The sequence below is a fragment of the Pipistrellus hanaki genome, assembly GCF_964339955.1.
Source record: "Pipistrellus hanaki genome assembly, chromosome: 18".
Lineage (NCBI taxonomy): Eukaryota > Metazoa > Chordata > Mammalia > Chiroptera > Vespertilionidae > Pipistrellus > Pipistrellus hanaki.
In genome coordinates, this window is record NC_140520.1 from 9,674,585 (window position 1) to 9,697,799 (window position 23,215).

The following is a 23,215-nucleotide window of genomic DNA, read 5'->3' on the forward strand; positions in this document are numbered from 1 at the left end:
TTTAATTAATTGTAAGAAGTTGTGAGTTATATAAAAACCTGGACATGTTGACTTCAAGGCAAGTAAATAAAGGAGTTAAAGGTTTCTTCCTTTCAATCTGTTCAGAAAATTCAGAAATAATCTTGAGACTCGTGCTAACTATAGACTAATAAAATAGTATTAAATTATACATAAAAATTTGGTCCTGTGACTGGTTACTTTTCTGCTAAGCGTTTTAACTACCTTTAGCTTCAATTTTTGTAAATCATTAAAAACAACAACAATAACAACAAAAACCAGGAAGAGGCTGCTTACCCTGAGCACAGAAAAAAATGGGCATATATCTACCCGGTTAGGTACCACTGCCCCCTCTTGGTAGTAAATAGTAATTGCAGGTTCAGTTTTTGGGGAAGACCGTTTTGAAGGTGTCATCCCAAGAAGAAACCATTGCAGTGCTGTTAGCTCCTGATTCTGGAGCTGAGCGGAGTGAGAAAGTGCTGGGGCCGGTCCACAGCTGAGTATGGCCCACTCCTTCAGAGGTGGCTTGTTGGCATTTCTGGACGGCAGCTGCTCTGGCAGATAATTTGTGGGCGGCAACTTGTTGATTTCCTCGTTGTTGTTGATTATCGAATACTGCATCTTCTCATGATAGCTGCGTGTGCCACCACTAGGAATATGTTCTGCCCTGGAATTAATGAAATCCACTGCTGTGTGGAAAACACCCCATTCTCTGTGTTCGCCTGATGATAGCTACTTACTTGTTGAAGCTTCTGTGAGTTTATTATTGCGGTGCTTTAAAAAAAAAAAAAAGACTTAAGAATGAAATTTAAAATCTGACAGATCCAATAACAGAAATATCAGGAGAAGCTGACAGTTGTCATCCTGGGCCAGGTAGAGTCGGTGTTTAAATCTGGCATAATTGACGTTAGAAGATTAATAAAGTGGATTTGGCCTTTAGATGGGAGTTGGCAGAGTTGTGTTCTATTGTTCTTTGGCCCTTAAACTGCCAGATTTCTCTGGGTGATGGTTTCTCATCTTTGAAATCAAATGATATGTTTCCTGAGCAAATTTTGAAGTTTATACATAGCATCTTCATGCAGCCAGGTTTTTTAAGTTGTGACAAACAGACTACTGACTTTACTTGCCTACTAGATTTTCATTTCTACTGATTCAACTGTTCCTGCACATAGTAGTTCAGAGTTGTGAGCCAGCCTGCCTGGTGTGACTCAGTGGTTGAGCGTCAACCTATGAACCAGGAGGTTACCATTGGATTCCCGGTTGGGGCAAATGTGCGGGTTTCGGGCTCAATCCCCAGAGTAGGGCATGCAAGAAGCAGCCGACCAATGGTTCTCTCTCATCATTGATGTTTCCATCTCTCCCTCTTCCTCTCTGAAGTCAATAAAAAATATATAATTTTTAAAAAAGAGTAAATAAATGAGAAAGGCTGAGTTTGCTAAATTTCTTTTTTTTTTTTTTTAACAATATGTTTTATTTAGCAATGGTACAAAGCCCTTCGCTTTTATACAAATTATTGTCACTGTGATTAATTATAATTCAAAATGTTTTATCTTCTTGGTTTAATATTTTCTGATATAATTTGGCCTGGTTCTAAAATCAGCTTTTAAAAATGTTTTTAAGACCTATCTCTTTTTGGCTGATCCTGCCTGCTTCCGTAGTTTCAGGGGAGAGACGGGCTTAGGCAAAGTGTGCAGGAATGTGCTGCAGCGAATTTACAGATTTTCCTATGAATGTGGAGGAAGACAGAGGGTCCTCTCAATCTGTGGGGTTGAGAGGCTGCCCCATTCTATCCTCATTCCCTGCCTCCTCACCTACACCTGCCGGGAGCTCTCAGCGCTGATGGTGAACTTCAGGAGCCTGGTTTACTCTAATTCACTTTCCGTTATCCCCTTACCTACGACGTCCACCTAACTTATACTTCTGCACGAACTTATTACAAAGCCCCTTCTCAGTATTAGTTATGTCCACCCAGGCTTACACACTGATAGACATAGCATGATAGAGTTGAAAGGAGGCACTCTAAATTCCTGTCTCAAATGTCTCCCTTATTTGCAGGATCCCCTTGACCATTTGTTCCCTCACACTTGCACACATTTGTTCAAACATTTGTTGATTATCTACTATATGCCAGCTACTGTGCTTGATGTTGGTAGAGAAAGATATTAACAAATAAGTTTAAAATGATATAATAAGGGCTTCCATAGAGATACGAACCTATTGGTCTAGAGCAGTGGTCGGCAAACTCATAATCAACAGAGTCGAGTATCAACAACACAACGATTGAAATTTCTTTTGAAAGCCAAAAACCGACCTCTGCACATGGGCCACGAAGTTTCTATCGCACTTAGAAAGAGACACATTGAGGGCCCAAGGCAATAGGAATAGAGGGGAGGGAACTGATCTGGGAAATATTTAGGAGGTAAAACATCTGTAGGACTTGGTGGTTGATGTGATGGGAAGACTGAGGGGAAAGAATTGAGATTGTCAGGCCCAGCTGGGGTGCCTCAGTGGTTGAGTGTTGGCCTATGAACCAGGAAGTCATGGCTTGATTCCTGGTCAGGGCACATGCCCCTATTGTGGGCTCAATCCCCAGTAGAGAGTGTGCAGGAGGCAATCAATAGATGATTCTCTCTCAACTCTGTTTCCAGCTCTCTAGCTCTCTCCCTTCCTCTCTCTAAAATTAATAATAATAAAATATATGTAATGTATTATATATTTTAAAGACCGTCAGGTTCCTGGCTAAGTCAGCTCACTTTTTCTGGGCTCCTGCTTGTTTATGTGTAGAATGAGTGGGCAGGACCTGGATCCATGCCAGCCAGCATCCCTCCCAGCTCGAAGTTCTGTGATTCTGAGCAGCCTCTTTGGGATACTCTCATCCTAGCTTAGGTAGTTGCCTCCCTTCTCCCAGTGTCTCAGCTCATGATACCTCTCGGTGTGGCAGTTGCCTGCAGAGCTGAGAAGACTTTAAAACTGCCTGCCAGTGTCAGGAAAATCTGGTGCTGTTACCAGGTAGCTGGGGTTATAATTAGCCCAGTTGCTAGGGGAAAACTGAGATTCTGTAGGCAGGACTGCCAGAAGCAGCTTTTCCCTGCTGGATGAATCGACTGCTTTGCAGGAACAAAGTGGATAGGGATGGAGCATTTTCATGTGTTTTTAGCGGATTCTGGTTTTGCCTAGGGTATAGGATAGGCTGAAAGCAGAAAACAGGTTTGTGCTGGGGCTACTCAACCTCTTCTGTGTGGTAGGAGGGGTGGGCAAAATTCCCGTGATCTGTATTTGGGTAGCTGGAAAGAGACTGCACATGATGGAGAGAAATAAGAACTCACAGTTTAGACGGGACCGGTTTGGCTTAGTGGATAGAGCCTTGCATGTGGACTGAAAGGTCCCAGGTTCGATTCCGGTCAAGGGCATGTACCTTGGTTGTGGGCACATCCCCAGTGGGGGGTGTGCAGGAGGCAGCTGATTGATGATTCTCTCTCATCAATGTTTCTGACTCTCTGTGAAAAATCATATATATATATATATATATATATATATATATATATATATATTCACAATTTAGAGCTAGAGAGGATCTTGGAGGCTATCTACTACTATATAACCCTTTTGCTTTTTAATAAAATATTTTATCTTAAAATAATTTTAGACATAAAAAAGAGGCAAAAATAATATAAAGAGTTCTTATAGACCATTCATTCGGCCTTCCTTAAGGAATAAGCCCTTTGTTTTGAAAGATAAGGAAATTGAGGCCCCAAATAGGTCAAGTCACTTGCCCAAGGTCACACAGGTCAGGTTGGGACTAGAGTCCAGGAGGCCTGGCTACCTGTCTGGGTACTGGAAGTGACTTCCTTGGTCATCAGCCAAGTATCAAGGGGTTTATATGCTTGCCAAAAATTGAAACTTTCTTCTGCTCAGTGCTACTGGGCTAAAATAGAATATACACAGCAGGGGCTAGGGTAATTCATAGATAAAGATTCTGCACCCTGCCGATACCGGTTTGGCTCAGTGGTAGAGCATCGGTCTGCAGACTGAAAGGTCCCAGGTTCGATTCTGGTCAGGGGCATGTACGTTGGTTGCGGGCACATCCCCGGTAGGGGGTGTGCAAGAGGCAGCGGGTCGATGTTTTTCTCTCATCGAAGTTTCTAGCTCTCTATCTCTCTCCCTTGCTCTCTGTAAAAACTCAATAAAATATATTAAAAAAAAAAAAATTCTGCACCCTGTGCCTGCTGCCAAAAACTAAACAAAAAACACATGTAGCTCTGCAGCCCATATACGCCTTCCGTGGGGGTTTCATTTATGTTTCTAAAGCCACTGTGAACATTTTTTTTATCTCTGCTTCCTACTCTGACCTTTGCCATCTCATCTAAGCAAATTCAAATTCACAAACTTCACAGTGAGGTGAGGCTCTGTGATACATGGAGACGGCACAGAGTGCGGACTGGGGCCCACTGGATAGAATCCACCCTATCATGTTAGACAGCAGCTGAGCCACCCACACACCAAAAGACCTGGTACGTGCCGTTCCATGCACAGCTAAGTAACGGTCCAGGTGGCTTCCTGCCAGGCAGCGTTAGAACGGACTTGGGGCCCAACTGGGCAGTTACCACACCTGTTATCTGGAAACGTGGCTTGAAGAGGTTGAAAGTAAATGAAAGGCACTAACTGCCTTGGAATGCCAGCTTTTCACCCCCAATCTCACACAAGGTCCCACTGCGTGAAGGGCGGGAAGCCACCTCTTTATGTACACAGGGCCTTAGAAAGCCCTCATGGGGGTTTGAGGAAGAAGCTTGCTCTGGGGCCCCTGGGTAAGTGGAGGGAGCTGGCCAGCATGGAGGCCATGACCTGGAGCTGCGAAAGGAGAGTCTGGGCCCTGGCTGAGAGCCAGAAGTAAGAAGTCCTTCCGGGTCACTTGTTCTGGGTAGGTTTCCAAGCTTCCTGTGAGGCTGCAGAATGGCTGCTGCCTCTCTCAGAGTTCTCCATTGGATCTAGTCAAACTGTTTAGTCGATGCTCAGTACTAAACATACATCTGGTCCTGCCCACCTGGCACCACTCAACTGATGACACGCGGCGCGCAGTCATCCCTCTGCTCCAAAGTCAGGGACTCTGAGTCCAGAGCAGGATCCTGGGCTCTTCCAGGTACAGAATCAGATGAAGGTGGAGGGACCTTTGAGGCTCAGGTGAGCGGATTCCTTACAAAGGGGGAGCACTCTCTCCTCGGAGTCTGCTTTTTCTCCGACCTCTTCTCTGATATGGGAGTGTGAGGCCTCAGAGGATTCTTACAGTCAGAACGGTCAGAACGGGTCCTTTCCAGCCTCTGCAAAGCTGGGAAGGAGAGCAGAGGGGTTCCTTCAGCCAGGGAAAGCTTGGTTGTAGAGAGGCCACAGAAGGACTTGCCTGAAGGGCTGCAGGTAGAGGGTGATCAGAGATGGTGGTTAGAACTGGAGCTTGCCGCAGCCTTTCTCCACCCTCAGCTGCTCATTTCCAAATTGCTCTTTCTCCTTTTTTCTTTCCTGTTTCCCTACTTTTTCAAGGCGGGTGAGAGTATGTCCCCGGTGCCTCAGCGTCTTGGCCTAAGATGTAAGAAAAGAAACGATCAGGAGGAAAACTCCCCTATTCTTTCTAGGCTACTGCTCTCCAGAAGTTTCCAGAGCCAGATCTTGTCCCACCTTCTTGTATCACTGTTCTCCCCCATGTTTAGGCTCTTTCTGTCCTTCTTTGTCCCATATCTTGTCTCTTTCCCCTCAATTTCACACACATAAATGCTAAATGCTTCCCAATTAAACCCCCTTGGAGAAGGAAATCCATTTAGTGTTACTGCAGGCTGGGCTCTATGCCTTTGCATTTTATACATATTTAATCTCAAACCCATAATAGCCCTGTGAAGTTGGTGTCTTGTCCTCATTTTTTTTTTTTTTTTTTTTTTTAATAGGGCCAGGGAGTGTATCTGGTGTCCCAGCAGCCACATGGCCCGATTCTTGAGTTAATCAAGGTCTTGGCACATCCTTTAGAATTAAAAGTTAGTCCCTCTTTCAAATGCAAATGATGCTTTTTAGTGACTAGCTCTACATTGTATTAAGGCCTGACCGGAGAGAAAAGAAAGAGCTCTAGTGAACCCATATCTATTTTCATAGTGGCTTTCACCAAGACTGACCGGAAGGGGTCGCGTTATCTCACTGCTCCACCTGCAGTAAAAGGTGGCATTGACCTCATTTTTACCTGTGAAACAGGTGCAAATTGCTATGTGGAATGTAATGGAAACTGTGCTATCCTTATCCCTGAGTCTGGCATGGAACTCCAGAAATACAGAGGAAATTAGGAAATAGTCAAACCAAAGTACAAATAAGAAAATGAAGTTTATGGGAAAAGAGCAGTGGAATTGGGATTTTGAATTTGGGGAAAAATAAACTTAAAGGTGGCCTAGTAGCAGCTGTTAGATACATGAAGTCTCAGTAGTGACAGGTGATCAGCTGTGCTCTTGTGTCTGATGAGAATAAGAATAAGTTGATCCTAATTCAATCATAAGCATTTAGGTCTCATTCATGAAAAAAAAAAAAAAATATATATATATATATATATATATATATATATATATATATATATTAATATATATATTTTATTGATTTTTTACAGAGAGGAAGGGAGAGGGACAGAGAGTCAGAAACATTGATGAGAGAGAAACATCGACCAGCTGCCTCTTGCATACCCTCTACCAGGGATATGGCCGCAACCACAGTACGTGCCCTTGACTGGAATCGAACCTAGGACCCTTCAGTCCACAGGCCGACGCTCTATCCACTGAGCCAAACTGGTTTCGGCCATGAAAATATTTTTGACCACCTACTCTGTTCCAGGTGCTATTAGAAGAGTTTGGAATATTGTTATCAATGTACAAAACAGATAAGCAAAGATAGCCTTGTGAAATTTATATTCTACCTTGAGAAGATAGATAATGAAAAATAAATATGTGGAATGATTAAGTTCTCTTCAGAATAAAAAGAAAAACATAGGCCAAGACCGGTGTGGCTCCGTGGATAGAGCGTCAGCCTGTGGACTGAAAGGTCCCAGATTTGATTCCGGTCAAGGGTATGTACCTTGGTTGCAGGCACATCCCCAGTAGGGGGTGTGCAAGAGGCAGCTGATCGATGTCTCTCTCTCATCAATGTTTCTAATTCTCTATCCCTCTACCTTACGCTCTGTAAAAAATCAATAAAATATATTTTAAAAACAAACAAACATAGAGCAGGGTAAGGGGGTCAGAAAGTGTAAGAATGGAGGGCAGGTTGCAGTATTAAAAAGTTGTCAGGGAAGGCCACATTTAGAGAGTGGTTTTAAACACACACACACACACACACACACACACACTCATTACTTCACAGTTTACATGGGCCAGCACTCTAGAAACAGCTGAGTTCTCTGTTTAGCATTTCACTAGGCTACAGAGAAGGTACTGGCTGGGCTGAGTTCTCATCTGGAGACATGATGGTGAAGAATCTGCTTTGAGCTTGGGAGGTAAGACTAAAGGTCCCAACTTCCTGCTGGATGTTGGCAAAAGGCTGGCCACAGTTCCTTGAAGCCACCTACCACCCTTTGCCATATGGGCCTTTCCACATGGCAACTTGCTTCACCAAGTCAGCAGGGAGAAGCTCTAGAGCAAGTCTGCTAACAAGACACTCTTAAGATTTAACATTGACACAGCAGTGACAGTCCCTACCTTTGTTATATTTATTGGGTATAAGCAAATTACACTTGCGGCTGGCTACAGCCTGGTAGATGGAGAAGCCACCCATCCCTCAGTCCTGGGCACCAGTACTTGCAGCTGCAGCCCAGGTGAAGCCACCTGCCCACCATCCCCTGCGGCTGCAGCTGGGATGGGTGCCTATGGCTGATCAGAGGGAGAGAATCCTGGATCCTGGGTGCCTGTGGTAGGCTAGAGGAGGGATTCCTGGATCCTGGATGCGGGGCTGAGGCAGAGGTGGTTAGGGCAATCAAGCCAGCAGGGGAGCTGTTAGGGACAATCAGGCTGGTAGGCAGAAGTAGTTAGGGGCAATCAGGCAAGCAGTTAGGAGCTATTAGTTCAAGATTGTGAGAGGGATGTCCAACTGCCAGTTATCCCCTGAGGGGTCCCAGATTGGAGAGGGTGTAGACCAGGCTGAAGGACACCCTCCCCACCCCCATGCACAAATTTTGTGCACCGGGCCACTAGTCTATAATAATAAAAAACATAGCATGCCAATTCAACTGGACATTTTTTCTAGACGAAACCAGGGCTGTTAGGGAAGCCTGGGCCCCGGGTGCCTGCCAGCAACCAGAGGGAAGCCGGTGCTGGCAGCTGGGGGAAGGAAGGCCTACTTTTGCACAAATTTCATACATCAGGCCTCTAGTATCAAATAACAAAAGTATGTTGCCGGGTGGGTACTTGAAATATCTGGGGGATCACTTTGTAACGTACATGATTATCTAACCAGTATGCTGTACATCTGAAACTAATACAGAATAATATTGAGTGTAAACTATAATTGAAAAATTAAAAATTTTTGTTTAGAGATCACTGTGGTTATGATATTGAGAATAGGCTGTAGAAGGGAAAGGGTAGAAGCCGGAAGGGCTGCTGGGAAGCTATTGCAGTAAGCCACATAGGAGGTGATGGTGATCAGACTAAGGTAATAGCAGTTGATGGCGGGGGCAAGAAGTGGTGAAGGTAGCACCAAGAGGATTTGCTGGTGAAGGGATGGATGTGGAATGTGAGAGAGAAAGAAAAAAAAAAAAGGAATTAAGGAAGACTCCAGGGTCAAAGCCCAAGCAACTGGAAGGATGGTGGAGTTGCCATAATTAAAACTGAAAAGGCTATATGTGGAGTAGGTGTGAGGGTAGGGAGTGGCATTTCAATTTTGGACATTCTGTGTTTGGGATATTTGTTGGACATTTCCAAAATCAAGCAAGCAGTTGAATTTATGTCTGAAGTTCTGGATAATGCATTGGACTGGAGATATAAAATGTGGGTGTTGTCAGCATATAAATAGTATCTAAAGCTGTATAAGATCACCAGGGAGTTAGAACTACCAGGAGGAAGAGGAAAGGACCCAAGACTTAACCTTGGCCACTCAAACATTAATAGTTTGGGGAAAGGAGGAAGAACCAACAAAGGAGATAGAAAAGATGCGAACACTTTGTGGTGACGTGGGAAGAAAACCAAGAGTCTGGAGTCATGGAAACCACGTAAAGAAAGTATATAATGGCCCAGCCAGTTGAGTGTCAATCTATGAACCAGAAGGTCATGGTTCGATTTCCGGTCAGAGGAACATGCCCTGAGGTTTTGGACTCTATCCCCAGTGGGGGAGTGCAGGAGGCAGCCGATCAATGATTCTCTATCACCAATGATGTATCTATCTCTCTCCCTTCCCTCTCTGAGATCAATAAAAATATATATTTTTTTTAAAAAAGAAAGTATATAATGGAAAAGGGTGGGGTTAACCTTTTGAACTGCAGGTGATAGCGCAAATAATATGATGACTAAGAATTGACCTTTGGCTTGGCTTGCATGGCTTAGTGGTTGAATGTTGACCTATGAATCAGGAGGTCCCAGTTTGATTCCCAGTCCGGGCATATGCTTCGATTGTGGCTTTGGGCTCGATTCCCAGTAGGGGGTGAGTAGAAGGCAGCCAATCAATGATTCTTTCTCATCATTCATGTTTCTAACTCTTTCTCTCTTTTCCTCTCTGAAATCAATTAAAAACATTTTTTTTTTAAAGAATTGATCTTTGGATTGAACAACACAAATGCCACTTGTGATCTTGATTAGAGTAATTTGATGGACTGGTGGAGGCAAAGCCTGATCGCAGTAGGTATAACAGAAACTGAGAGAAGAATTGGGCTCAGTGAGTCAATGGGGGAAAAGGGAGACATATGTAATACTTTCAACAATAACAGAAACTGAGAGAAGAATTGGACTCAGCGAGTCCAATCCTACTTAGGAGTTCTGTTGCAAAGAAGGGCAAAGAAATTGGACAGTCACTAATAAGGGCTTATAGAAGATTTTTAAAAAGCTAGATGAATAATAGCATGTTTGCAATAGAATTTTCCAGTAGGAAATGAAATATTGTTGAAGAGAAGGGGAGGGTTTCTGGATGATTCTTTTAAGAGGCAATGCATAAATGGCATGTTTGGCTTTAGGTGGGAGCATGGGTAGTTGGTCTTTGGTCACCAGTGGACAGAGTACCGGTGAGCTCAGATGCCTGTGGATGGACAGATACTGTGGGAGAAGCCTGTCAAGGGTTTTCTTCTAGCATTTCAGGGTTATCAAGGAGGTAAAAAGCAGGCTTGTAATACTTTAAACCATAAAAAAGGAAAGAAAAGCAAGCTTATTCTCCCACTGTGTCTTTTCAAACATGCTCCTAGAGTGAGTCACTCTCCCTCATGTGTGCTAATTCCTGCTGACATATCCTCGTTCACACCTGGAATACCCCTATCCCTTTTTTTCTGCTCATCCAAACCTTTCTCAGGTTTCAGAGTCCAACTCGGATTCTACCTGCTCAGGAGGGCCTTTCCCTATCACACTGCCCGAAATCATCTTTCACTCTCTGTGCTCTTCCAGCAACTACAGCCGGGATGCGGTATTTGATAAACGTTACTGAATTCCTGCCTGGCAACTGTCTTTCCACGTACACAGTCCTTGTCCCTCCTTTCAGAGTATGAACACTTTGTGGGGTGGATTGATCTCAAACTTCCTCTGTGGCCTTCAACATAATCTTCTGCGTTGTTAAGACTATCTATAACAGAAACTCTTGGAAAGTTTGTGTTGACTGTTTGCACACACCCTGAAAGCTGCAAGTGAGGCCCATCTGTACAGAAAAAGAGGGAGTGCAGAACTCCTTGGCACCTTTTGCTATCTCCTCTACCTGGGAGGCCCAGGAGCTGTGCTTGGGAGGTGAACCCTCATTTCTTCCCAGAACCCAGCAGCCTCTCTAAGAGAAGGGTTGGCAGAAATAGAGAGCAAGCACATTGAGGAACAAAATAGGTAAGAAGAAGAAATCTTGTGAGAGGAAGGGGGGTGGTAGTAAGAGATCAATCAAAGGACTTTTATGCACGCATATAAGCATAACCAATGGACAAGACAGTAGGGAGGTGAGGGCCTGTGCTGGGGTAGGGGGGAGAGAAGTCAATGGGGGAAAAGGGAGACATATGTAATACTTCCAACAATAAAAAAAATTTTAAAGAAAAAAGAAGAAGAAATTCTTGACAGTAAGAATTGCTAAGAGTGGGCTCTGGCCCTAGCCATATTGGCTCAGTGGATAGAGCATCAGCCTGTGGACCAAAGGGTCCCTGGGTTTGATTCTGGTCAAGGGTTGCAGGCTCCTCCTTGGCCCAGGCCCTGTTTAGGGTGTGTGCAGGAGGCAACCAATCATATGTGTTTCTCTCACATTAATGTTTCTCTCTGTCTTTTCCTCTTCCACTCTCTCTAAAAGATCAATGGGAAAAATATCCTTGGATGAAGATTAATTGCCACCCTCCATCCCCCCCCCCCCAAAAAAAAGAGTGAGTTCTGTTTTATTTTGAACAAATTCACTCATTTGATAAATATGTGATCATCTTCTATGTATGAGCACAGTGCTAACAACAGTGGGGATACAGTGGTGAGAGAATAGAGAGGTCCCTGTCCTCCTGACACTCATGGTAGTGCCTGAACATAGTTTGAGTAGGACTGAGATCTGATTCCTACTCAGTGCCATGCTTGCTACCACTCGTCTCGTTTTGCTTCACTTATAATGAGCTGGAGTCACGTCTGTTTTTTGGTTGCTGAATGCCATCATCCCATGAAACTCTAAGATTCTCCTGTACCACAGGATTAGAGTAATGCAGGGCAGATCGTATCCAGTGCAATGTACCGAGAGCTAGTGCATCTTTCTCCTAACCTCTTATAGAGCAGTGCTGTCCAGTAGAAACATAATGCGAGTCTCAGACGAAATTTAGAAATTTCTAGTGGTCATATTAAAAGAACAGTTAAAAAAATATGTGAAAATAATGTTAATCATGTATTTAAAATATTACTTGAACATGAATTGTTAAAAATTGAGAGTGTATATTCTTTCCTGTGGTTGGCCTTGGCAATCAAGTGTGTACGGAGTTTTTGAAGTCCTTACAGCCTATGTCTGGTCACATCTCAGAGGTTCAGTAGCTACATGTGGCCTGTGGCTGCCGCCCTGGATGGCAGAGCTGTAGGACCTACAGTCGTAAGTGCTGGGTGCCTGGTCCCAAACAGAAGCTCAACCTCAGAAGAGCTGACTGATCAGAGGGCCTGGCTGCAAGACACAGCTAGGCTTTCCAGGAGGAGTGCCTTAGATCCCAGTGTGGAGTGTAAGCTTCAGCGTAAGCAAAGCTGTCCTGCACTTAGCAGGACGCCAGTCAGTGGCTCTGTCCTTTTTGAAAAATAAAAGCAAGTGAGCTGAATGTGGGGACAAATGTCAGATCATGATAGACAACATGGATGCTTCTTTTAACAATTTATTTTTATCGATTTCAGAGAGGAAGCGAGAGGGAGAGATAGAAACATCAATGATGAGAGAGAACCATCGATCGGCTGCCTCCTGCATGCCTGCTATTGGGGATTGAGCCCCAATACCAGGCATGTGCCCTGATTGGGAATGGAACTGTGACCTCCTGGTTCATAGGTCAACACTCAACCACTGAACCTCTCTGACTGGGCAACACAAATCATTTAAAAACATTTAGTAGGCCATATGTTTCCTGTGCACCCATTTATCTATAGAAAAATTAATAGAGTGGTTATATTTTTTTAACTTCATAATATATTTGTACTTTGTTCCCAGTTTGAGACCTGCTGCCCAGAGAGAAGCCAGGGAGAGCTCAGGATGCTACCCTGAGCTCCCCTTCCAGACTAGCTGAGGACAAGCCATTCTGAGCATCCCTCTCAGCCCCATGCGTGGGGCTGGGCTCCTGTCTGCACACAGGTGTCCCGGGGGTTGTGGGGCTCTCGCCTCGCCCCAGCTTTCTCAGGAGGCCTGCACTTTGCTAAATTAAGCCCCGCCAGGCCTATTTGTGGACAGAGGCTCCAGCCAAGAGAGAGATGCGTCCAGCTACGGAATGTTCTGGGAGGGAGAGAAGCACTGAGATCATCGGTATTTATGGGTACAGTCTCACTTGCCAGATCTGCAGAGGCTTCGGGGACTCAACCAAGATTCTAACAGAGTGGCCATGGGGGATGAGTGGCTGGAGGTACACTGAGGACAGCTGAAGTGCAGAGCAGTGTGGACACCAAAGCAGTGTGTGTATGAAGACCTCTGAGCTCGGTCTAGCTGAAACAAGCCCGAGACACCTCAAATTCCCGCCACCCCACCCCTGCCACTTTGTAATAGACTTTATTTTTAGAGCAGTTTTAAGTTCACAGCAAAATTGAGCCAAATATACAGAGATATCCCATATACCAATGGTCAGCAAACCGCTGCTCACGAGCCACATGCAGCTCTTTGGCCCCTTGAGTGCGGCTCTTTCACAAAATACCACAGCCTGGGCAAGTCTATTTTGAAGAAGTGGTGTTAGAAGAAGTTCAAGTTTAAAAAATGTGGCTCTCAAAAGAAATTTCAATTGTTGTCCTGTTGATATGTGGCTCTGTGTACTAATGAGTTTGCCGACCACTGCCATATACCATACCTCCTGACCCCCAGCGCCCACAGCCTCCCCACCATCTTAGTCCAAAGACATCTCATTTTAACTTTCTTGGATTTCTACAGTTAGTGTAGACCAGAAATCAATCAATCAATCTCTCTCTCTCTCTCTCTCTCTCTCTCTCTCTCTCTCTCTCTCTCTTTCTATGACTCATGCCTCTTACTACCTGTGGGGAAACTAACATTTCACCAGATTATGTAACCAGACAAGGGGTCTGGGCTGCCTGTCACTACTTGAGCCAATTAAGCAGAGACAGAGTTGAATCATTTATGAGCGTTTATTTCAGTAATGCCGGCCGTGGCAGTGTGGGAGAGCAGCAGGTCATACACAAAAATCTGCTCTGCAGCCCCCCATAAGCCAGCTGCTTATATTGGGTAGAAGGATGAAGATTAAGGGGAAAGGTAGGAATTACAGGCATGGGGAAGTGGGCTTGGGATAATCAATACAGGTTACAAGTTATGTAGGCTGGAGGGGATTCTCAGGGCAGGTGCCTCCAGGCACCCCGGCACCAGATTACAGATTATAGGGGCTGGGGTTCTAAAGAGCAGGTGCCTCCTCGACTAGAATGTTTCAGCCACGAGGTTGTAAATCTTTTCATAAGGATAGACAGTTCTCTGGACAGGAGGATGGACTGCATTCTGATGTTAGCTCCCATGTCCCAGGGCAGACAACTCCCAGCCAGGTAAAAATGTGCTTTCTCTAATCAGTAAAGAATGCTCATGGCTAACGGAGCATGATTAATATTTCTTACAATTATAGTTGGCTTCCAATATTTTATTTCTGCCCCTAACACCTGCTCTGTGTTAGATATTTTCACCGTATCTTCTCATTTAATGTTCACAATATTCCTGAGAGGTAGTTATTAAAACTCAAAAAAAAAAAAAAAAAAAAAAAAAAAAAGGAAATTTAGGTTAAGTGATTTACCTCTAGAATACAGAGGTTGAACTGTATGGAACTATGGGAAACTATGAAAAGTGGCTGAAGCGCTGCACTTCCCTGTGATTCAACCTAATAGAATGTGAGCGAGCTAATACATTAGTCCTAAAGTCTACACTCTTTCCCTTGTACCGTATGCTGCCCTGAGTACCAGACTCTTTCTTTTCCCTTGGCAGTGTGGTAGTTTCAAACTTATGTCTCTCATCCCCTAGGACTAGGGAGCCGAGAGGAAGAGCAGCCCAAGGCCTGACATTCATTGAGTTGGGTCCAGGTGTATTTCTCTGGAGGTGAAAGCTGGAGTTGCAGGGCGGACCTCTATTGATTTGTGTATCTGCTGCTATTTACAGCTGCCACGTGTATGCATTTCTGTACACTATCTGATTCTAGATCCCTTCTGTTTATCACACTCTACTGTAATCACCTGCTTAATTGCCCCCATAGGGTGTGAATTCCCTGAGGACTGTGGTTGTGTCTGTCTCGTCCTTTCTAGTACCTATTAAAGTACCTTGCACATCCAAAGTAGACGCTTCATAAATATGATCAAAAAAGAAATAAACAAATGATACCATCTCACAAGTCGCCCTGTCTTCTGCCCAGTGGGTACCTTTTCTCCTTCTTTCTCTTTCTCTCCCCTGTGTCTGTTCACACACCTGACCTCCTTACCTCCTTTGAACTCATTCACAGCTCAGTGTTTCCTCAGATGTGTTTGTCTATTTGGACTGTGTTTGTGTACTTGGGCTGGGAAGAGAATGGTATTGTTTTCAGGCCCCTGCGAAGGACTGACATGGGTTGGGCTCAAAGGAGAGACCTGAATAGAGGAACCTTGCCATTTGGATGGGGATCCTTGTATTATGTATTGTAGGAACTGAAATTTTCCACTTGGGTTTTTTCCATCTCTTTGGGGGCCTGGACAGTAAAGCAGGTTGTGGCAGGAAAGGGCCCTGGCCTTGTAGAGTCCTCTGGTGACAGAGGCTGTGGACACCGCCCTGCTGTCCTTTCCCTGGCAATGAAGGACGCTTGTCACGCGTTGACGCAACCTCGGTGTCTAGCTGTGCTAGTAGAAGGCAGTGAACTTGGAATCTAGAAAGGCAGAAATTTCACCTCTGAGTAGAGTCTTGCCTATATCATAGGGTCTAAGGACTGCTAAAAAAAAAAAAATTCAACTCAGTCCATTTGAAGATCTCACTGGCTTTATTAAGTGACTCATGAGTCGGGCAGCGTCCCACCTAGCAACTAGAAGGATGATCCCGGAGTTGTACCAAATGGGAGCTTTTTACAGGAAGAAGGGTAGGGAAGGGAGCTGATAACAAAAGGGAAGAACTATTTTTAGACCACTGACATTTTCTTTTGGAAGCTGGGGGACAGCAAGAGTTTTTATCTTGCAGATTGCCTCTTCTCTGTATGGGGCATGGTGAGGGCCCACGTGATAGATTAACTCATGGGTGTTGACCAAAAAGTTTCAGACTGGTGGATGAAGATTATGTTTCTGGGAGAGTTTGAAAGGGCAGTTGGGTCAGGTATTAAATCCAGGTTTAGTATCACGGGCGTTAGCACAAGGTTTTTTTGTGACTGACTTTATTCACTTAACATAATGCTATGTTCAAGGTTCACCCATGCTGTATATATATCATTTCTCTTAATGGCAAAATCATATTCCATTGTATGGGTATACTACTTATTGATCCACTTATCAATCAGTAGGAGAAATTTTAAAAAGTGATTCTAGAACTTTATAGTATCAAATAGTTATGCTTGAAATGACTGAACTCCTGAATGGTACTGGTACATTTTGAATTATCTAGCAATTTCTATCTTAATACCACATTTCCTTACCTACAATGATGTCCCTCCCCCCTTCTCTTTCTTAACCAGGAAGCCTCTTTGGGTTAGGACAGGTTATATCTGAACTCTTACCGTGATCACCGTTAGCATTTTTTAAACAACCACATCTTGGAATTTTGCTCTTTTTTCCTCAACTGGATTGCAAACATACTGAGTATAAGAAATACAGATTAGACATCGTCATTATTCCCTACAGGGTCTCTAAAGTCCTTTTACACTAAGACTGTTGCTAAATGTGCCGGACAAGGGCCTGTAAGAGTCAGAGCTGACCCACTCACTCTGCTGGCTGTGATCACACTTTTTCAATTTAAACAGCTTCCCCAACTCCTAGAAGGGTGGGATATCTATGGGAGGCAGCGTGTAAACTCTTGACCTCCTTACTATAATGGGTAATGATGTCTCTAGTCCAGTGGTCGGCAAACTCATTAATCAACAGAGCGACAAACCGAGGCTCACCAGGCTCACCAGGCTCACCAGGCTCACCAGCGACAAACCACTGTTCTAGTGTAATGCTGAAAAAATTGATACATTTTGCTTTAAGAGCTTTTTATTTATTTTAATTGGCCAGGCAGAACCATTTCTCTCTCTCTCTCTCTCTCTCTCTCTCTCTCTCTCTCTCTCTCTCTCTCTCTTTCTCTCTCTCTCTCTCAAGAGGATAGGTTGTTTTTTAGGATTTGCTGTGCCATGGCTTCTACTGGGACATAAATTTGAAACTCTTCTAATTTTTAAAAGTTAGAATCATATTTTGGATTATATGAACGAAGATGAATGACTAGAGTTAAGCTTTGAAAAGGAGTCAGGTAATTGGTTACTGCTGGCTGCTCTTAACCCAATTCTATGCTGAACCTTGCAGTGAAAAATCATGCGTGTGCTTTTTGTGCATTATTTCCCTTAGTCTTCTGCATATCCTTATGAGAGAGGTACCATTACGGTTCCCCCTTGATCGATGAGGAGGTCGGGGCTTTTAGAGAGGGCAGGTGACTTGCCAGGCTCTCTTCTCTCCTGAAGGGCCTGTGCTCTCAGACACTCTCCTCACTGCCTCCACATCTTTCAAGAATGCACAAAAGCGGCACCTTCCCTAGTTTTATACCTCACCACATTCCACTAAACCAGGGACGATGGGCGGTGTGTCCTGGCCTGGTCTCTGAAATGCTGGAGTGGAATGCTGGATTCGGTTATTGCTGTATCTTCAAGAGGAACCCTTCTGAGTTTCAGTTTCCTTATGTTTAAAATGAGGGATCATACTATTCCTGTGAGAAAACAAGGCTCATGTGATGAAGCCCATAGCCTCGTATTAATAACACTCCTCCTGCTTCGTACTGTGTAACGGATGCCATCAGGAACTGATTCGTTTCTGTGCGCTCAGCTGGAAGCCGGAATAAAGTCCACCTGAACTAACATGCAGAGACCCCTCCTTCGGCTCACCCACAAACCTGCTCCCCTTTCTGTGCCCTGGTTCAGTCATTCACACGCATTGCCACCCACTGGCTAGAAACCTCCGAGTTGGCTCTGCTCCTCCCTCTGGTCTACTGGAGTCTCTCGCTAATCCGTGAGCCCTGTGGGGTCTATCTCTAGAGGCCTTCTGAGTCTTCCTCCCTGTGCTTCTCTGGCCTCAGACAGTCCCCACCCCGTTCTGGTCAGTTGTCTCTTGGCTGATCATCTTCTTCACACCTACCTACCATGAATTCCTTCCTCAACACAGAGCTGGCAGAGGCCCTATTTTGCCTGCAGCTCCCTAGTGAGTTCTTGTTCTCTACTGATGACTCTTCAGCCTTCTAAGCATGACGCTCACAAACTAGTTGTAAACGGATTTCTGTACCGATTTCCCACTCCTCACTATACGCCAGGCCACTTCCGCTGCCCTGGGCACTTCATGGACACGCTCTCACCAAATCTTTGTCCATATTTGACTTGGGATGCTTTTATTCCTTCTTCTGTTCTGTCAATATCGGACTTGTTGCTGCTTCACCTCAATACAAATTAATTGTTCTCTTCATTTGCAATCAGAATCTCCTGTCACCTTAAACAAATGCCATTTGTGAAAGTCCAATTTTATGATAAAGGTAGGGTATTGTTCAGAAATGCTCATCACAACACAATTTTTTTTAAATAATTAAATTCCTAGGTATAGTTAAAATACAGTCCTATATACAACACTTTGGTTTACATGAACACACCTATGTTGGTAAGAAAAAAAAAATTATTTCAATATACACTCTGTCCGTCAGGGCATTAAAGAGCGAACAGGCGTGGGCAGTCCTCAGCATCAGGGGCAGTGAGGGACAGATTAGGAGGATGGTTAAGTAGCCCCAGGGAAATCCTGAGGTCTAGTCCTTTAGTCATTGGCTAGGTCAGTGGTCTGCAAACTCATTAGTCAACGGAGCTGCATATCAACAATACAACAATTGAAATTTCTTTTGAGAGCCAATTTTTTAAAACTTAAACTTCTTCTAATGCCACTTCTTCAAAATAGACTGACCCAGGCTGTATCTTGTGGAAGAGCCACACTCAAGGGGCCAAAGAGTCACATGTGGCTGGAGAGCCGCAGTTTGCCGACCACGGGGCTAGGTTACCCATCTGAATCCACAGCTGTGTCAAGGGCAGGAAGAGGGCTGAGTTGAGATGACAAGCTGAGGACCAAGGCAAGTTCAAGTAGGAACTTGTAGAGGGTCTGCGGCAGGTAATGATGATTCATGCCTGTGTGCTTTTCAGAACATCGAGCTGAAGGTTGAAGTGGAGAGCCTGAAAAGAGAACTCCAGGACAAGAAACAGCATTTGGATAAAACTTGGTGAGTTGTAGTTTGCACTGGATGAGTTCTGATACCTTTTAGAGTCTGGCTCACTAACCTGAGAATAATAGATTTGGAACTAAATTCCTTACCCTCCACTCTGGCATCTGGACGCCATGTCCAAATTCAGGGTTCTGTTACTAAGTCTGACAGACCTTGCCGTAGGTTGATACATTCACCAGACCTAAGTTTATAAACTTCCTACTCAATAACCTACTGATATAATACCAAGGACTGGCATAGTGTTTGGAGGAAATGGGAACTCTCATACACTGCTGATGAGAATGTGAATTGTGGCCACATTTTTTGTATGTGGCACTACCTAGGGGGAAAAAAAAAATCAGCCTTTCCTCTGATCAAATAGTCCTTAAAAGGAATCTATTCCTTACAAATAAAAACACGAATATGAAAGGATAAATGTATAAAGACAATTCCTGAATCATTATTTGTAATGGCAAAAACTTAGAATCAACTAGGGATCAATGGTTGAAGGCATTTTGACTGAACTATGCTGTGGAATCTGATGCAGTCATTAAAAAGGAGTTAGCTCTATCCTGGTGGGAAGTCCCTGATAGACTAAGTGAGGGGGAAAGGTGCTGAGTGATGTTTATAGTATCAGTCCCTTCGAGTAAAGGCAAAAGTGCTCTCTTTGTGTAAATGTGTGTGTTTGATGCTGCACAGGAAGAAAACTGGAGAGTTTCATATCAAATCCTTTAACGTGCTTATATTGAGGGAGTGAGATTGCAGTTTGTGATGGGAAGAAGACTTGATTTTTTCTTCATATAATTTTGTGTTGTTAAAATGGTTGCTTTTATAACTTACAGTTTTTATAATTTAAAAACTGAGTTTCAAATGACAAGTATTGTTAAAATTGCCATTACAAATAATTTTCTGATTGTATCCTGTGATCGGTTTACATTCAATATGATCTGTCATTCTTTCTATTGCTACAATATCTCTTGGCAATTAGGATGATGAGTCTAGAAAGGTCAGAATACTCAAAACCGGATTCAATAATACACAATATACTGGCATTATTAAACACTTACTAAAGCATTAAGTGAGATGATAGATTTTAGAAAAATGTATAAAATAACAATTGAGTAATAGATTTTGAGATTTGTGTAATACTTTAAAAATTTTTGTCACTTCAGCCTTTAATTGGGTGGCATTATCTATTATCTATTTTTAGAAGTGAAAAAAAGTTAGGTACAGAGCGCTAAAGTCTTGTCAAATGAGTGGCTGAACCCACATCTTCTGGCATCAATTCAGCGCCTCTGACTTGACAACAGCTGTAGCCTCTTCAATCAGGAATTCCCGGCCAACTCAGAAAATGTGTAACTTCCATTCTCAAGATATTGTAGTTAGCGTTTGTCTATTGCATTTGTCAAAGAATATGGAGACAAAGGAAAAGTTGATGATTTCTGAGGTCTACCTATTTAGGGATCCTTTTACTTAGGGTAATTCTTTTGGCTTGTGTACAACCAAGACCCTTTTATCCCCTAAAGACTCAAGTTACATAAAGCCTCTGAGCAGTATCCAGCAATAACTAAGGGATTCTGTCATCTTTAGGAAAGCTCCATTTGGTCTCCATGGACACAGCCTTCTGGGTCAACTATTTAATGTACCACTGAGCTTGGGTAGAGTAGCTTTGATTTATCAGGAGCCTACGAAGGTTCAATATTGCTCTCTGCTCTGAGAACAAGAGGGCACTCCATGGTTCTCAACAAATGACTTAAAGCAGGAATAAAACCAAACCGGAATTAAGATCATTCAGCGCCTGATATTGCCCCCAAATTTCTAATCCTCAGACATCCAAGGGCAGCTGTTGTTAGCTAAAAATAAGCTGGTGACACCTTACCCGCTTCATGCTCGCTCCTGGACATTCATTCCTAAGGACGTCAGAGGGAGCAGAGCTAAGCCAGAACCCTGAGCCTCGGGAGATTAAATGTCTGCTCTCTGCATGGGATCCTGGGAACACTGGCTCGGACTCTGGCCAGGTAGCCCAGGTGCAGGGCAGGTATTGAGGGGTTACCAACTATACAGGAGGAGAGTATTCCTGTGGCTGTCCAGATGGATAGTCTGTCCCTGCACCTACAGGGAAGGAACACTTTCCATTCAAATAGCAAGAAAGGCAGGGAACTAGCAAAGCACTCTGATAGGGAGGACAGCCTGAATGGAAGAGCCCGTGGACAGAAGAGAGTGGGCATGGATGCTGAGTTCTGAACAGTTTGATGGCGACTCACCTTCCAAATGAAAGATTCCCCCGTGAAGCTGCAGGAATAATGAAGCCTCTAGAGCAGGATGGGGAAGGTCCGGCTCGCGGGCTATAAAAGGCCCTCGAAGTCATTTGGTCTGGCCCTGCCAAGGCATTAGGGGTGAGTTCATTAAACATTTGGCCAAATACAGCAGGCTCATTTTTAAGTTGAGTTTGGATGGCCCACAAATGATGTTACAAATGGCGCTTGGCAGCAAAAAAGGTTCCCCAACCCCTGCTCCAGGGAGTCGTGTATTCTGATGAACAAGCAACAGAAACTTAAAAGAGTTCCTGGAAAGGTTTGGAAAAAGCAATTCCGAAAATAATTGCAGAGGCGGGGGAAAAGGCTTCATTTTTCTCCTCATCTGTGTGAAACAGCCGACATGGGCTCACGTGCTAAATTAGATGACCGGCTCTGACTGGCCCTGTGGTTTCAGTGCCGATGTGGAGAACCTCAGCAGCCACAATGAGGCCGAGCTCCGGCGCCAGTTTGAGGAGAGACAGCAGGAGACGCAGCATGTCTACGAGCTCCTGGAGAACAAGATCCAGCTTCTGCAGGAGGTAAGGAGGGGCCCAAGGCCAGGCTCCCTGCCTCTTTCCCTACTGCTTGCTCTGCCCCTGCCTTCACCTTTCCTTTCCTCTCTCACTTCCCAAATGCATGGCATGTCCCTGTGTTTTAGGGCTCTTAATCTCTGCAGAAGGGTGTGTGTGTGTGTGTGTGTGGGGGGGGGGGGGTGTGGTGGTGGTGGTGGTGCTTCGCAGTCTCTCAGTTTTTGTTCTTTTTGCAGGAATCCAGGCTAGCAAAGAATGAAGCTGCGCGGATGGCAGCTCTGGTGGAAGCAGAGAAGGAGTGTAACCTGGAGCTCTCGGAGAAACTGAAGGGAGTCACCAAGGACCGGGAAGATGTGCCAGGAGACTGGGTCACGCCTGACCAACACACTGAGGCCTTGGCCCAGAGGGACAAGTAGGTGCCTTTGGTGCAGTATTTGTCACCTGCCTTTTGCCTGTTATCTAGGCTGTGAGTCACATAGCAGCTGCTCTGTTCCCTTTTATTAATTAATTAATTTATTTATTTATTTATTATTTTTAAATATATTTTATTGTTTTTTTTACAGAGAGGAAGGGAGAAGGATAGAGAGTTAGAAACATCGATGAGAGAGAAGCATTGATCAGCTGCCTCTTGCACACCCCCTGGAGATGTGCCTGCAACCAAGGTACATGCCCTTGACCGGAATCGAACCCGGGACCTTTCAGTCCGTAGGCCAATGTCTATCCACTGAGCTACACCAGTTTTGGCTGCTCTGTTCCCTTTTAAAGGACTTGCCGTGTCCATTTCTTTTCTTTTTTTTAAAAAAAATATATTTTATTGATTTTTTACAGAGAGGAAGGGAGAGGGATAGAGAGCTAGAAACATCGATGAGAGAGAAACATCAACCAGCTGCCTCCTACACACCCTGTACCGGGGATGTGCCCGCAACCAAGGTACATGCCATTAACCAGAATCGAACCCGGGACTTTTCAGTCCACAGGTAGATGTTCTATCCCTTGAGCCAAACTGGTTTCAGCCTGTGTCCATTTCTAAGACTTGGTGGCTCCCACAACCAAGGATTTTCTTTCTAGGGTTGCCTCTTCAATGGTATTCATGAAAAGGGCTCATTTGTTTGCCATCGGGGGCCCTAAGTAGGTATAAATAGAACAAGGGTCCCCTGGTGG

At 44.3% G+C, this 23,215-nt stretch overlaps 1 protein-coding gene across 22 annotated transcripts in view; it reads left to right on the top strand.

The window, feature by feature from the left end:
* Positions 1-23,215, top strand: part of PDE4DIP (phosphodiesterase 4D interacting protein) — a 138,295-nt gene that overhangs the window by 44,838 nt on the left and 70,242 nt on the right. For all 22 annotated transcript variants that reach the window (XR_014793385.1, XM_084866356.1, XM_084866342.1 and 19 more), the window contains 3 exons: positions 19,169-19,245; positions 21,940-22,063; positions 22,291-22,466. Coding sequence is in view for 21 of the 22 variants with exons in the window: in XM_084866356.1 (XP_084722482.1) it covers positions 19,169-19,245; positions 21,940-22,063; positions 22,291-22,466 (377 nt within the window). In the remaining variant the exon portion in view is untranslated. The remainder of the gene's footprint in view (positions 1-19,168; positions 19,246-21,939; positions 22,064-22,290; positions 22,467-23,215) is intronic.